Source organism: Spermophilus citellus, assembly GCF_964194105.1.
Source record: "Spermophilus citellus genome assembly, chromosome: 3".
Taxonomy (NCBI): Eukaryota; Metazoa; Chordata; class Mammalia; order Rodentia; family Sciuridae; genus Spermophilus; species Spermophilus citellus.
Genome location: NC_138184.1, coordinates 24,811,366 through 24,826,095, shown reverse-complemented (window position 1 = coordinate 24,826,095; position 14,730 = coordinate 24,811,366). Strand labels below are relative to the sequence as shown.

At 48.0% G+C, this 14,730-nt stretch overlaps 1 protein-coding gene across 3 annotated transcripts in view; it reads left to right on the top strand.

Annotated features, from left to right (window-relative positions):
• The first annotated feature begins 1 nt into the window (after position 1).
• Positions 2-14,730, top strand: part of TTC21A (tetratricopeptide repeat domain 21A) — a 35,147-nt gene continuing 20,418 nt past the window's right edge. For 2 of the 3 annotated variants that reach the window (XM_081286625.1, XM_081286624.1), the window contains exons 1-9: positions 25-143; positions 1,284-1,413; positions 2,285-2,395; positions 3,149-3,315; positions 4,455-4,577; positions 6,479-6,636; positions 9,931-10,015; positions 11,621-11,719; positions 12,654-12,846. In XM_081286625.1, coding sequence (XP_081142751.1) covers positions 117-143; positions 1,284-1,413; positions 2,285-2,395; positions 3,149-3,315; positions 4,455-4,577; positions 6,479-6,636; positions 9,931-10,015; positions 11,621-11,719; positions 12,654-12,846 — 1,093 coding nt within the window. In that variant the 5' untranslated portion in view covers positions 25-116. Of the gene's footprint in view, positions 144-1,283; positions 1,414-2,284; positions 2,396-3,148; positions 3,316-4,454; positions 4,578-6,478; positions 6,637-9,930; positions 10,016-11,620; positions 11,720-12,653; positions 12,847-14,730 lie in introns of all 3 variants that reach the window. The other variant, XM_081286626.1, reaches the window with a different exon arrangement.

The window sequence follows — 14,730 nt, the reverse complement described above, 5'->3', positions numbered from 1 at the left end:
AAGGACGCTCGTGCCTTCGACTTCCAGCCAGGAGAGGCGTGCCCAGGACCCAGACCCTGGAATCCAGCTCTGCACCGCCCTACCAGAGCCGGACTCGCCGCCGCGAGTGGCCGGAGATGAGCAGCAATGATTCTTCTCTTATGGTGCGTGGCCCGACTGCTGCCCAACAATTCCGGCCGGGTGACCCCGGCCCTCTCCTCGCGAGCCACCTCTTTGGCCTCCCTTCTCTGTCCCTAGCCTCCTCAGGAGTCCCTGCCCTATCTTGCCTCACTGTCCCTGGAGAGTGCCTTGACACTAGTGCCCTCTATGCACCCTGAGCCCCAAGTTAGCACCCACCATCCGGGTCCTGTCCCTTTAGCACCCCAAACCAAATCATTCCACCTCCACTGTTTTGTCATCTCTTCTACTTAACCCTCTCCACCCCCTACCCTTGCCTGCACCTCTTCTGCATCTCTCATCTCAGTAGATGCCACCACCATTTGATCCCCAGCGTTAATTAATACATCTTCCCCATACCTGTCTCTTAATACTTTCATCAATAAGAAATGTCAACTCCTAAATGTGCCCAGGGTTCACCCACTTCTTTTATTCATCTCTTAGCCCAGGACCACCACGGTCTCTCATCTGAACACCTGCAACAGGCTCCCTCCTGCTTTAGTTGTCTTCACAGTCAGTGTGCACTACCACCACACATAGCAGCTAGTGTAGTTTTTACAAAAACATACATCTTAATACATTTTTCTCCTACTTAAAACCATTCCAACTGCCTCCTATTTATTACCCTTAGGATGTTGTCTGGGTTCTTTCATATGGCCCCCCCAGGCTCTTACAATCCAGCCACACTTGGACCTAACCCCAGCACACATAGACCTTAGGGGAAGTGAGACTTAGCTCTTAACTGTGGAAGATATAGATAGGATTATGCGTAAGATCATGGATACAAAGCCCTTGAACTTGTAACTATAACTATTGGTATAATTTTTCTTAATATTGGTCCTCATTCTTTCTCCTTTATTACTCTCTCAAAAAAAGCCTGAATTGAGTTACACATCATATTTTAACAAGCATCTATTGGTAATATCCGAACACTGGAAAACTCCTTCCTAGGCGAACTGCATGGAGATACGCTCAGGGACTGAATGAGGCCTGCATGTTCTCTCTCTCTCTTCCCTATGTAGGCTAAGGGAAAGTAGAGGATAGGGAAGGGAACCAGTCTCATCACATATGGGTCAGAACAGAGAAAAGGAGCCGGAGCTAGTGCAACTGTGTCTTCCTCCACACAGGCTGGGATCATTTACTATAGCCAGGAAAAGTACTTCCACCATGTGCAGCAGGCTGCAGTTGCGGGCCTGGAGAAATTCAGCAATGACCCCGTGTTGCATTTCTTTAAAGCCTATGGAGTCCTCAGAGAAGGTAAGGTCTTAGCAATGTTGGCATTCTGATGCCAGGCACTAGCCCAGCTCCATGACTATGGCCAACACCTGGATGCCTACTTATATCCTAGTTATGTTTCCATGGAAACAGTCTTTCACTGACTAACACTGAGTTTTCCAGATTAATCCACAAAAACATATATAATCCATATCTTGAGACCTCAAAGGGCTTGAGACCTCAAAGGGCTCACTATCCTGCTGTGCATCCCAGTTTCCCTATCTGCAAAATGTGTGGTTGGAGAGACAAGTGTATGACTATTGATCTAATTCTAGGCTTGGAAACTGAGAGCCAGTTGTGCAGGAAAAGAAGGAGGAAGTGGCAGGTGTGAGTGAGCATAGGCAGGAGCAGTGCTGACTTTGCTGACATTCTGCACTTGATCTTATCCAAAAGGCCTAGAAGCAATTCACCGATATTCTGGAAGTGGTCCTGGCTGAGGGCTGGCAGAGCTGCCAGTGTCAGGGAACATAAAGGATAAATGTAATTGGTAGTCTTGAGCAGCTAGTGGAGAATGCCCTGCTTGAGGTCCTTCCTTAGAACTGACCCCCAGCCAATAGTCCCAGCCTTGCAAGTATCCTACACAAGTGCTTGCAGGCCACCTTTCAGCTCCAAGACCTTCCTGCCCCTGGCAGCCTGGACCATGGTACAGGCAGCCTTTTCAGGAGCTTCAGTCACCAGGGAACTCAGGTCACCAGGAACCTTTCAGACCAGTTAGTCTTCAAATTCCAAGTAAAGGCAGGTGGTGCTAAGCCATGGGTCGGTCAGCCCTGATAGGGATTCTGGGCATCTTCCAGAGTCTCCTGCCTTTCAGGCTTGGAGTTTGAAAGCATAATCATGTGGACTCTCTTTGCAGAGCGCATCCAGGATGCCATCAGTGACCTGGAGAGCATCCGGAATCACCCAGACACATCCCTTTGCTCCATCATGGCCCTCCTTTATGCTCACAAAAGCTGTGAAACCATTGGTGAGTATAGCCACAATCAGCAGGGCTTGGCCTGGCAGGGAAGGAAGCCCACTCCAGAGACACCACCCCTCAAGGGTGCCTGTGCAGCTAGCTGCTGCTGGTCAGCAAGGAGGGGATGCTGCAGTCTTTGCTTGGAAGCCTCAGAGAAGATGCCAGGCCTGGGCACCATTGAGTGGGAAGAGGCAGAAAACATGACGGTGGGAAGGGTCCTCCCTCTAGGTCCCAAGAGTTGAAGAAGCGCCCTTCTTTCCTTTGCTCTGTGAGATCCTGTCAGAAAAATCGAGCCAATAGGGATAGGGATGTAACTCAGCCAGTAGAGCACTTGCCTAGCATGAGCAAGGCCTTGGGCTCAATTCCCAGTACCACCAAAAAAAAAAAAAAAAAAAAACTAGTCTCCACCACTCTGGAGTCAGGAAGAGATTCCTGGAGGGGCTAAAAATTGCCATTTTCCCACCCAAAATGGTTTGTGGGCCTGAGGCCAAAGATTCAGGTTTGGTCTGTCTACTCAACACACTGTGCTGGGTCCAGAGCAGAAAAGATAAATGTCAGAGAGCAAAATCTGACTCCTGGGCTGGGCATTTTCAGTGGCTGGCATGGCTAGTTCCCAGGCCCTAGGTTGGCCCATAATCAGCTGCATACATAGAGGCAGATCCAGAATGTCCAGGGGCAGCTCCCTGGGCCCCTGGTGACCCCTGCAACACAGGTATGCCTCCTCATCCTAACTCAGCCTCTTCCTCCACTTTGGATTTATAGATCGAGAAGCAATTCAGGAGCTGGAGAGCAGCCTGAAGGAAATACGCAGGACAGCCCCTGAGACAGCCCTGTACTATGCTAGCCTCTTCCTCTGGCTCATGGGCTACCACGACAAGGCCAAGGAGTATATCGACCACTTTCTGAAGGTCTCCCACAGCTCCAGAGAGGTACTTACCCTGAGCATCATTGGGCAACAGCAAAGAGTGAGCATCGAAACACATCACAGCAGGCTGGCCCTTTATTCCCTTTGAGGGCCCTGGAGCTGGGGAAGGACCAACCCAGGCACTGACAAGACCCCAGTAACTATCTATGTTATTGATATTTAGAAATCAAGTCCAGATTTCTTGGTTCTTTTGAAAATCCCAATGAACTGGCTACAGCTATTCCCTGCCTGCATCTATTCACTAGATACGAGTGGTGGCGCCTACACACAGCATGTGGCTTATGCAGTATGTCTGTGCTAATGGTGGATTTCAAAGTCTCCTCTAGGCCTCTCATTCTGAGTGGGATTGATACAAGTTTTCAAGGATGTGAACATTGGTTCTTAGGAGAGAGAATGAAAAAAAATCTTACTCTATGTATAAAACAAATATCTTACAGAACACAAAACACAGATATGGTGTATTTGTGATATTAACATTTCTTAGAGGATGAGGGGTCATCCAAAAAAGGCTGCTGAGGAGAGAGAAAATGGTAAAAGAGAAACACAAGGCTAGGCCATCGAGGGATGCTTCAAGACAGGGTTCTTCCAAGTGCCCCTCCAATTCTGCTTCCCCTGCCTGACCCTCCCCATCTGCCAGGAGAGGCTGAGTGAAGGCTGATGGGAACAAATAAGGTCCCCCTGAGGTCAGTATGGCTCTTACTCACCCATACTGTGGGCACTCCCAGGCTTTATATGCATGGCCGGCCCTGGCCGGTCTAAGGAGTAGAAGGACCAAGAGTTGGCCCCGCCCATGCCCCTGTGATGGGGCCTGACCCCAGTGTAAAGTAATCAGATGATGGCAAGACAGGCAAGAGGACTGCAGGAAAGAGTGGCAGAGAGCAGTGGGGGTGCAAGGAGGTCAGACCTCCTACAGGAGCAGTCTCCTAAGCTGAGGTAAAAGTAGTAGTCAATCAGGGGAGTGGACTTGGTTTGGAAGCAGGTCTGGCAGGGCACTGCAGGCAGCAGGGACAATGTGAGACCTGGGAGAAAGGGGGTTGGCCTGCTCTGGGGTTCATCCCAGGACATCAGCCTGCAGGACAAGAGCAGGCTAGGTCGAGGCTCCATGGGACCAAGGACTTCATCTTTCCTCTTGTTCTCACCCAGGGCTATGTGCTCAAAGGCTGGGTAGAACTCACCTCGGATAAACCTCACATTGTGAAGAAATCCATCAAGTACCTGGAGCAAGGAATTCGGGACACCAAAGATGTGCTGGGGCTGATGGGAAAGGTAGGCAGAGGGCAGTATCCCTGGCTTGTCTCCTAGAACCAGAGACCTACCAGGTGACCTCAGGCCAGACCCTCAGTCTCTAGATGCCTCATCTGGTGGCTGAGGAGCAGAGACCCAGAGAGGGCTGGTGACCAATCTAGGGTCACACAGTAGCCCAGGGCCCACTCCAGATCTCGAACTCCTTCCTGCTCCATGTGAGCGTCAATCATTCTGCTTGGGTGTCTTCTCAGGGTCACTTTCCGGGTCACTTTCCCTGGGCTCACTCAGGCTCGCTTCCTCTACTTCTTGTTTGGTTTCATTCACTGCCTCTTTTCTCCACCTGCTTCTTTCACTCTTCTTATTTCACCCTTTCTCATCCCACCTGTTAGTCAACTAGTAGTTTTATATGGAGAGGTATATATTTTATATGTTGGCTTTTTCTGGTATTAATTTAAATTGTTTCCTTTTTTCTCTCATGACCCTCATTGACTCAATCTTTGAGGGAAAAAAAACCTGCCATCTTATTCTCTTCTGTTTGTACACATTGTCCTTATGAAATGAATAATTACTCACTTAATTAAAAAAAAAAAAAACAGAAGTCCAAACCTGGGCTCAGTGGCTCACTCCTATAATCCCAGCTACTGGGGAAGCTGAAGCAGGAGAATCTTAATGTTGACGCCAGCCTGGGCAACTCAGGGAGATGTTGTCTCAAAAATTAAAATAAAGAGGCTTGGGGGTGTGGCTCAGGAGTAGAGTGGCCCTGGCGTCCATCCCTAGCACCAGAAAACAAAACCCACAAAAAACAAACCTGGAGCTCTGACATGAGATGACAAGAGGACACACTTTGAACTACCACTGCAAGGCCTCCTTCTGTGCTTGGATTAGGGTGTGCCCCAGGTTGTGTCCTAGGCAGCAGGAATAGTGGAGGCTTATCAGGAAGCACCCTAGAGGCCACCCCCTGGGGTGGGGGACAGGGGTGGGGGGTGGGGCAGCGACAGCCAAGACCTCAGCCAACCCCTGCCCTGATAATCCTAGGGCGTATGATCATTAGTTTCTTTTCCTTCCTGTAATATTCTGTCATAAGCAAATGTCATTTTGAATTTCTGTGTCAAGCCACTCCCCCTTGTACGAGCATAATGTAATTTACCAACCCTGATCCCTTTTGTTTGTATATTGAGATGGTTTCCAGTCCTCCACATAGAAGGACTGCAGTGAGCACATGAACACGCTTCCTTATTCAGAATAATCCTCTCTTGGTTTTAGTGAGAAGTTTCTTAAGGGAGAGGTGCTGTGGGTCTCAATTAAGCCAAACTTTCAGAGTCCAATTTTAAGTCTTTCAGAAGCTTTGCCCTGTGGACCTCAGGACACCTTCCATGAGTCTTTCAGGAGAACCTGATAGCTGGTGCTGGCCTGCAGAGGCCCTGACCCCAATCCAACAGGACTTAATACCCTCCACAGCCTTGCCACTGAGGGAGGTGCCCACAAACCGTAACTGACTCCAAGTTGCGAGCTGGGCCTCAGTGAGCACATCCCAATGATGAAATTCAGGACAGCAAATTCAGGAATGAATGGGCAATTTGTAGAACTGCAAAATGCTCATGACCTTAGCTCTTGGGGTGAACTTCCCACAGCTGTGCCCTCTGCCAGGCCTGTGGAGTTTCCCAAGCTCAGGGCTTAGCTGGCTCCTGGGAGCCCCTCTGCCTTGCCTGTCCTGGAACCTAGGACCATTGTCACTGCTCTGAGTGACAACTTCTTTCCCAAGATGCTCTTAGCGGCTGTTCCCCTGGGCCAGGCCTGAGGACTCACTGGCCCAACAGAGAGGACTACAGTCCCCTGTAGGTCCCTCGGGCTCCATCCTATCTTGGTGGAGTCACTGACACCTGCCTCACTGACCCGAGGCTCTTCTCTCTGGCTTCCCACAGGCAACATACTTAATGATGCAGCAGAACTACTCGGGGGCCCTGGAAGTGGTGAACCAGATCACTCTGGCCTCTGGGAACTTTCTGCCCGCCCTCATCCTGAAGATGCGCCTGTTCTTGGCTCGGCAGGACTGGGAACAGGCAATAGAAATAGGACACAGGTGAGAGGAAGAGCTCACTTTCACAACTTCCTTCACAAGCCTAAGATATGCTCCCATCTATAAGATGGTGAAGCAGGAAGGTAAATACCACCCACAGTAGAGTTGGGAATAGTGATGGGATCATATTAGAAGGTGAAGGACAGGGAAGACTGGGGTAAGCAAACCAAATACATAGCCATCAAGACATAAGACCAGGGTCTGTGGCCTGAGGTGAATAAATCAAAGAATCAAGGTGCAAGCTTATCATTTAGAAGAGATGTGGAGGGGTCCACCCAAAGGACCCAAGGCAACGTGAGTTACAGGGTGGAAAATAGTGGCTATGAGGCATGGCTGAAGAGTGGGATGTGAGACAATTGGATTATTTAATTTTTTAAAACTATGGGCATGCTGTACTTCAATTAAAAAAAAATTTAAGGGGGAATGGTCACTGGTATCTTTGAGAGAAGAATTTTAATGGTGGGCACAGTCCCTACACTGGAGAGCAGGGTTCCAGGGCTATAGGAACTTGTGGGAGTCAGATTCCCAGTATGGCGACCTTGAAGCACTTCGAATAGAAATGGAGGTGAATTAAGGGGGAGGGATGAGAGACGGGGGCTTATTTGAGGATGAGCTTTCCTAGATCACATAAGATTGTCTCTTTAACTCTAGCACTTTTAACTATTTTTATCACTGTCATTCTTACATGTATGATCCTAATTTTCTCTCTAAAAAGAGTTAATGGACCATGATGCATCACCGTGAATTGCTATTGGATTATGTGATAATATAAAGCACAGTTCTAGGAAAAAAAAAAAAAAAGACTAACAAGTCTCCTCCTGTCCTTTGGAGGGTGCTGACCCTGATGATGACTAGAATTTGAGCTTTAGAAAGGTGGTGGCAGCCAATCAAAAAGTGGCACAGGTGCCACAGTACAATGCCTGTGTGGACCCTCAGCTCTCTCATGGAGTACACCTGGCCAGTATCTTGGCAAGAATTTGCTTTGGTGGCTTGGCCTTGGGCCAACAGCTTATCTGGAAGCACCTGGCTGAAGGCCAGACTAGGGGACCAGTAGGTGTGGACTCCCTCACCCTGGCCTTGTGTGCTCAAGAGTGGGGAGACAGAGTTTGATACCACAAGGTTGAGTCCAATACCCAGGCGCCATCCCCCATAGGTTTCCCAGCTAGTGGTATTCAGAGAATTCTCTCATTGTTTTTTTTATATATATATTTTTAAATTATAGTTGGACATAATACCTTATTTATTTTATTTATTTTTATGTGTTGGAGATGATCAAACACAGTGCCTCACACATGCTAGGAAAGCTGAGCCACAACCCCAGCCCCCTCTCTCATTGTTTTATTTGGAGGGGGTTGTTTTTGTTTTTTTGGTACCAGGGATTGAACTTAGGGCACTCAACACTGAGCCACATCCCCAGCCCTTTTGTATTTTATTTAGGGACAAGGTCTCACTGAGTTGCTTAGGGCCTCACTAAATTGCTCAGGCTGGCTTTGAACTCGTGATCCTCCTGCCTCAGGCTCCCTAGCTGCTGGGATTACAGGTGTGTGCCACCGCACCTGGCTGTCATTGTTTTTTAAAACTCTACTTCATCTAGGTGTGTTTCCTGTCATCCTTATAGTATTTGTTTTTCTTTGATTCTTTTTTTTTTCTTCATCAACCTTAAAATAGTTTGTCTCTTTTATTAGTCTTGTTAAAGAACCATCTAGATCCTGTTATATCTTTGTTTTTTTAATTTATTTTTTTTCTGTTCATTATTATTTCCTGCCAATAGTGTCCTTTAGAGTTACTCTGTTGTTACTTATAACTCCTGAATAGATGCCTAACTCATCCGTTTTTAGTCATACCTTAGAATACATAAATTAGGTCTATGGATGTCTCTCAAAGTACCATTTTAGAATGTCTATACAGCCGGACATGGTGGGGCATGCCTGTAATCCCAGCAGCTCCGGAGGCTGAGGCAGGAGGATTGCAAATTCAAAGCCAGCCTCAGCAACTTAGTAAGGCCCTAAGCAACTCAGCAAGACCCTGTCTCTAAATAAAATACAAAGATGGTCTGGGGATGTGGCTCAGTGGTTAAGTGCCCCTGGGTTCAATCCCTAACACACAAAAAAAAATAAAGAAATGTCTTCACATTTGGATGTGTAGAATTTTCAGTATCATTTGCTTCTAACAATCATCTGATTCTCCTTCTGTTCATAAGTTATTTAAGAGTGTGTTGTTTTCTTTTTAAATTTCCAAATGCATACAGTTTGCATGCATTCAGAATCATCAGTTGGTCAGAACTCTGTGAATGTTGGTTATGCCCAATCATATTGGAATTTTGTATAATTTGGGTAACCCTCAATTAAACAGAAGGTCATTCCTTGACTAGGCTGAAAAATATGAAGTTTTCTATAAAGTAACAGAATATCAAAGTTCCTACAGTATGATCAGAAGCTGCACCTTCACAAGGACACATGACCGAATCCAAGGTTCCCTTTCCATCTTAACCACAGGCTGCCCCCACACTTCAGAACGTGGTACCAAGGTCAGGTTTAGTTAGTCAGGTTTCTATAACAAACACACCCTCAAATACCATAACAGGTGATTTCTCTCTCTCTCTCGAGTGAAAGCTTGGGTGAGGGTTCATGGCTGGGATGGAGCGACTTTGTTGGACACCAGGCCCTCCTCTCTGGCTGCCCTACCATTCCTAGGGTGGTGTCCACATGGTCCTCATTTCAGACAGCAGGGAGGGGAGAGAGCAGAAAGGGAAGGCCTGCTGCCATAGCACACCTAGGTACCACACACATCATTTTCACTTATATCCTGTTGTCCAAAAATTAGCCACATGGCCACACATCTCAGCTGCATAGGAACCCTGGGAAGTGTAGTCTTTATTCTGTAGCCATGTGCCTGGCTAGTTTGGGAGTTCCGTTATGAATAAAGAAGCCAGGGATGTAGCTCAGTGGTAGAGCACTTGCCTCACATGCAGGAGGCCATGAGTTCCATCCCCAGTACTTCCAAAATAGACAAAAGAAATTTGCCAGGCACAGCAATTAACGCCTGTAATCCCAGCAACTCCGGAGGCTGAGGCAGGAGGAACTCGAGTTTAAGGCCAGTCTCAGCCACTTTCTGAGACCCAGTCTCAAAACAAAAATAATAAGGACCAGGGATGTAGCTTGGTGGTAAGGTGCCTGTTTAATACCCAGTACTGAAAAGAAAGAAAGAAAGAAAGAAAAAACAAGAGAGAATGAATACTAGAAGACGATCAGAAGTTGCCAATACTCTCAATTCATGTGGTTTTTCCTCCTATTTCAGAATCCTTGAAAAAGATGAAAGCAATATTGATGCCTGTCAGTTACTAGCTGTGCATGAGCTTGCAAGAGAAGGAAACATGACCATAGTAAGTTGTTTCAAGACTCAGAAGTTGATCCTTGAGACAGACAAGGAGGAACCCCTTATGACCCACCCCATCACCACCTCACAGCCCTGAAGGATGCCCCTTGTGTCTCGGCAGCCTATTCCCATAATTCCTGCCCAGAGGGTCTGCTCTGGTTTGGCTCTTTGGGCTGGACAGCTTAAGAGTAAGGCAGCTTTGGGCAGTGAGGTCGAAACTGTCCTGCCACCTGCTACCTAAGGGAGGTTGGGAAGGTATCTCCACCTTGGGAAGGCTTCAGCCACCTCATTTATAAAACGACACGATTCTGCAGAGCTGAGAAGTTATTCAAAGGACTGAGATGAGAAGTGAGAAAGTTCAGAACAGTGCCTGGTATACAGGAATAATTTGATTCATGTTAACTGCTAGTACAAGTCATGGTATGGTTTCAGAGTTTAGGAAATGCCACCTTTTTAGGGACTGGTTGGAATTACTCAAACAATGGTTAGGACCCAACCTGTTCCTAAGCGTTATATTTTCCCCCAGAAACCTAAATTAGCCCTTAAATGCGGTCAAAAGTGACTAGAATATGAATAAAATGCAATGCTCAAACAGAGTCTTAATTTCAAAAAGAGTTTGAGTTTTCACCCCAAACATTGTGTTTTTACTGGGGATTGAACTGACCACTGAATGACATCCCCAGCCCTATTTTGTATTTTATTTAGAGACAGGGTCTCACTGAGTTGCTTAGCACTTCACTTTTGCTGAGGCTGGCTTTGAACTTGCGATCCTCCTGCCTCTGCCTCCAGAGCCACTGGTATTACAGGTGTGGAAGCAGGAGGAAATGCCACCTGGGCAGGAACAGGATTCTACTCTGCTTCTTTCCAGGCCCTGGCTTGAGGGTTGATCCCAAGGGCAGAGTTAGCACCTAGTGTCCCTCCTTTACCCCCACCTCAAACCCTGGGATCTGCCCTTCTTCCCCACCAGCTGCCCAGTTCTAGTCCTGCCATGCTCACCCACCAGAGTGAACTCATGCCATATCAGGTTTCTCTTTTAGTACATCTTTGAGGTTGAGAATTCCTGGGTGGGGAACTCAATGGAAAAGCTTTAGATTAAGTCAGTCCCTTGGCTGGCTGAGCAGCCTCAGACCAATTGCCCAACCTTTCTGACCTTTCATCTGCTATACTGGAAAGTTTGGAGAGTAGTGGCTGTGACTTACAGGGTTGTTGGGAGGGTTCACTGGACAGGCACCAATGTGGTGACTTATGTCAAAATGGAGAGGGTCTGGGCACACCCAGGTGGTTTGCTGTGGGTCTGGCATGCTGTGAAGTGGCCACAGCAGGATGGCCCTGCTTCTGTCTCCATGGGGCTAACAGGGCAACTTCTCTTCACAAACTCAGGGCAGAGGAGCAAGCAGCTCTTGGGGCAGTAATGTCCCCTAAGTCTCCATCTGTGGGGCTTTGAAATAATTCTGTGCCTGGGCCATCCCAGTCCAGTTACATCTGAATCTCTGTGGTGGTGCCAGGACATGGGTATTGAGTCTCCCAGTTGATGTGAATGTGCAGCCAGGTTCAAGAATCACTGCTCTAGTTTTACATGTTGCCTTCAACATTGTCTGTTTTGTCCCCACAGGCTGCTGATCACGTCAGAAATCTGATTAAAGTGTTAGAAATGAGAGAGCCCCAAAATCCAAGCCTCCACCTTAAAAAAATTATTGTGATTAACAGACTGGTAAGAAGGTTGTCTCCTGGTTTGTAAAATGGTATCTGTCTCTGCTTTTCCTGGAAATCCAGGCTTCCACTGAAGCTCTCTGGGCACCCTACCACTCCCCCTCCAGCTCAAACTTGGCCTTTCAGGCGGTGGACTCTGCTAACCTGACATGTAGGCTCTGTCTGTCCCCTTGGTCCGGGTGCCCCAGCGATGCTATGAAGATCAGGGAGATGGGGTCCGAAGTGATTTTTGAGTGGCAGCATCCTTCTGGGGATAGAGGGTTGCATTGCAGCTACTGTGCAGAGCCACACCACCTCTGGCCCAGCGCCCATACCCCTTCTATGGAAGGGACCTGGGAAGGCTGGCCTGCCTAGGCCTCTCTGACATCAGAGAAGTTCCAAATAGACCAAGTCACCAAAGAATCTGTGTCTTTTATCAGCAGCTACAGAATAAGAAGAAACTGTAACTATAAGGGCAGCTCTGAGGCCTCGGGAACCAGAACTGAGTTGCTAAATGCCTCTGGGTTACCATTTTTCCCTCTACCTGTGTATCTGATTCTCTCGGGCTTATTCTCCTCCACACATGATAGGGAACATGGCAAATTGTGGCCTTTGAGACCAATTTCCACCACTGGACACAAAGAGCCTCTTCTCCCCCAGCTTCAATTTTTTTTAAGAACCTCTTGGTGACTCCTTGCACCAATTAACTATAGCCAGACAGGGAATGGATCCCTTGGGAAACCCTGTGGTGGAGGCAGGTCCTGCAGAGGTGGCCCATGGAAGGTCTTTTGGGAGATGGACGGCTCCATTAACTCAGCTGCCTAGACACAGGGCACCTCTTTGAGCTCTCTTGAGCCTACCCAGCCTTGCCAAAGTGTCCCCCGTACTTGACATGGCCTTGCTCAGGCAGGCTGGACTGACTGCTCTCCCATTTCCCATATGCCTCTTCCTTGCAGTGTGGGAACCACCAGGTGATTCTGCAGCTAGTGAGTAGCTTCATTGAACGCATCTTCATGACCTCCCACTCCTGTGCCCCTGTGGCCACAGAGCTGGGCTACCTCTTCATCCTGAAGAACCACGTGAAGGAGGCATTTCTGTGGTACTCGGAGGCCATGAAACTGGATGAGAACAGCATGGCTGCCTTGACAGGTTTCTGCAGGCTGGGCGGGGAGTGGAGTGGGAGAGGGGGTGGGAGAGTGGGAGATTCGAACAGGGTGGCCTCCATGGGCCCAGAAAAGAGGTGCTGGGAAGCATTCACCCAGGAGATGTGTGAGTGTATGATGGGGTACATTTCCATGGACATACAGTGTTGATGTAAGAGGCAGGGGAAGGCTCAGGAGTGTCATCAGAGCCACTCTGATCCATGCCAGTCCCCAATACCCACACCCTGGGTGTCCTGGAGGACTGATGGCCTGAACCTCCTTCTTGATGGCTCTGCCTCTTTTCAGGGCCCACAGCCCAGTGTTGAGATGTTCTGCTTACGGAGGTCCCTGAGCTGGAAAGCCACCAGTGAGATAGTTTCAAGAATTTTACTTCCCCGTCTGCCCAGATGCTTTTGTCATTTCACACATTTTTTTAAAAATATTTATTTATTTATTATTAGTTGTAGTTGGACACAATACCTTTATTTTACTTATTTTTTAAAATTTTTAGTTGTAGATGAACACAATACATTTATTGTTTTTATGTGGTGCTGAGGATTGAACCCAGGGCCTCACATGTGCTAGGCAAGTGCTCCACCAGTGAGCCATAACCCCAGTCCCGTATTTTACTTATTTTTATTTGGTGTTGAGGATGGAACCTAGGGCCTCAGGCTTGCTAGGTGAGTGCTCTACCTCTGAGCCACAACCCCAGCCCTCATTTTACACATTTTTTAAAAAAGCCCCAGCTCCGTGGTCTCTGAATTCTGAAGCAGCAGTGTTCGGTGTAGGTGAGGAAGCTTAGTGGTCCCCTGCTCAAGGCAGCTGGTTCTCAGCTTGGCCCTCAGGAGCTGTGTGTTTGAGGGCAAGTCATTTCTCTCTCACCTGCAAGCTTCTCATCTGCACAGCACAGTTGTCAGTGTAGTTGATCTTGACTTCTGGTTTAATGTGTCAGGCTAGCCCCTCAAATCCATGCCTCTCCTCCATCCCCCCAAAAATGAGACATTTAAAAAGATAATGAGCCTATTGCAGCCCTAGAAACAGGGAGAGATGCCTCTAGGGGACCAGAAATTTGAAGATCATCACATTTCTATATGATATAGGGCAAATGGCATCAAATACGCAGATTCCAAGCAGGTCTACAAACCTGTGTGTGAGTGTAAGCAGAGCTAAGTCAACTAAAGAAATTAGTAGACCAGCTTTCCCCAGAGAGTTCCAGGAAAAACACCACCACCAAAAAAGCTCAAGCTCAGGGCCACCAGAGGCTGAATGCAAAAGCATCCCATGGGGTAGTCAGGGAGGTAAAGGGAGGATCATTGGAACCATTCTCCATCCAGAGCCTGGAATCAAAGAGGCTCTTGTTGGGTGTTGGGGCAGAAGGGAGAAGAGTGGTGCTCCAGAGGCTTTCCACTCATCACCAGGGCCATGAAGGACGAAAAGACTTGGCTGCTGGGCACTAACAGTCCTCCAGCAGGCTGAGTTCCTCCCCAGTTCTTCAATCAAGGGAGCGCCCCAGCAGGCAGCCAGAGGGAAGTGCATGGTCAGAAGGTCCTGCTCACTCACTCACAGGTGTCCTGGAATCTCGGACTTTCCTGGCCTGTCTGGAAAAATCAGTGACCTTAACAATTTGGAAGTCTGCCCAGCAGCTAATCCTCATTAGTCTAGTCCTGTGTATAAATCTGCTAGTCTGAAAGAGGCCTGGAGTGGAACGTGCAAAGTGGGGGCCATCTGAGGAGCCAAATTAGGGCTTGATACAGAAGGGCCTATCCCCCCAAAATGCCTTCAGTGTTTGGTGAGGTGGTGGTTGTCAATAAATAAGGAACACACAATTCTGAGAAGGGTATAGAGAACCAAAAGAGAGTTGCCAAAAATTAACATCGTAGGGGCTGGGGTT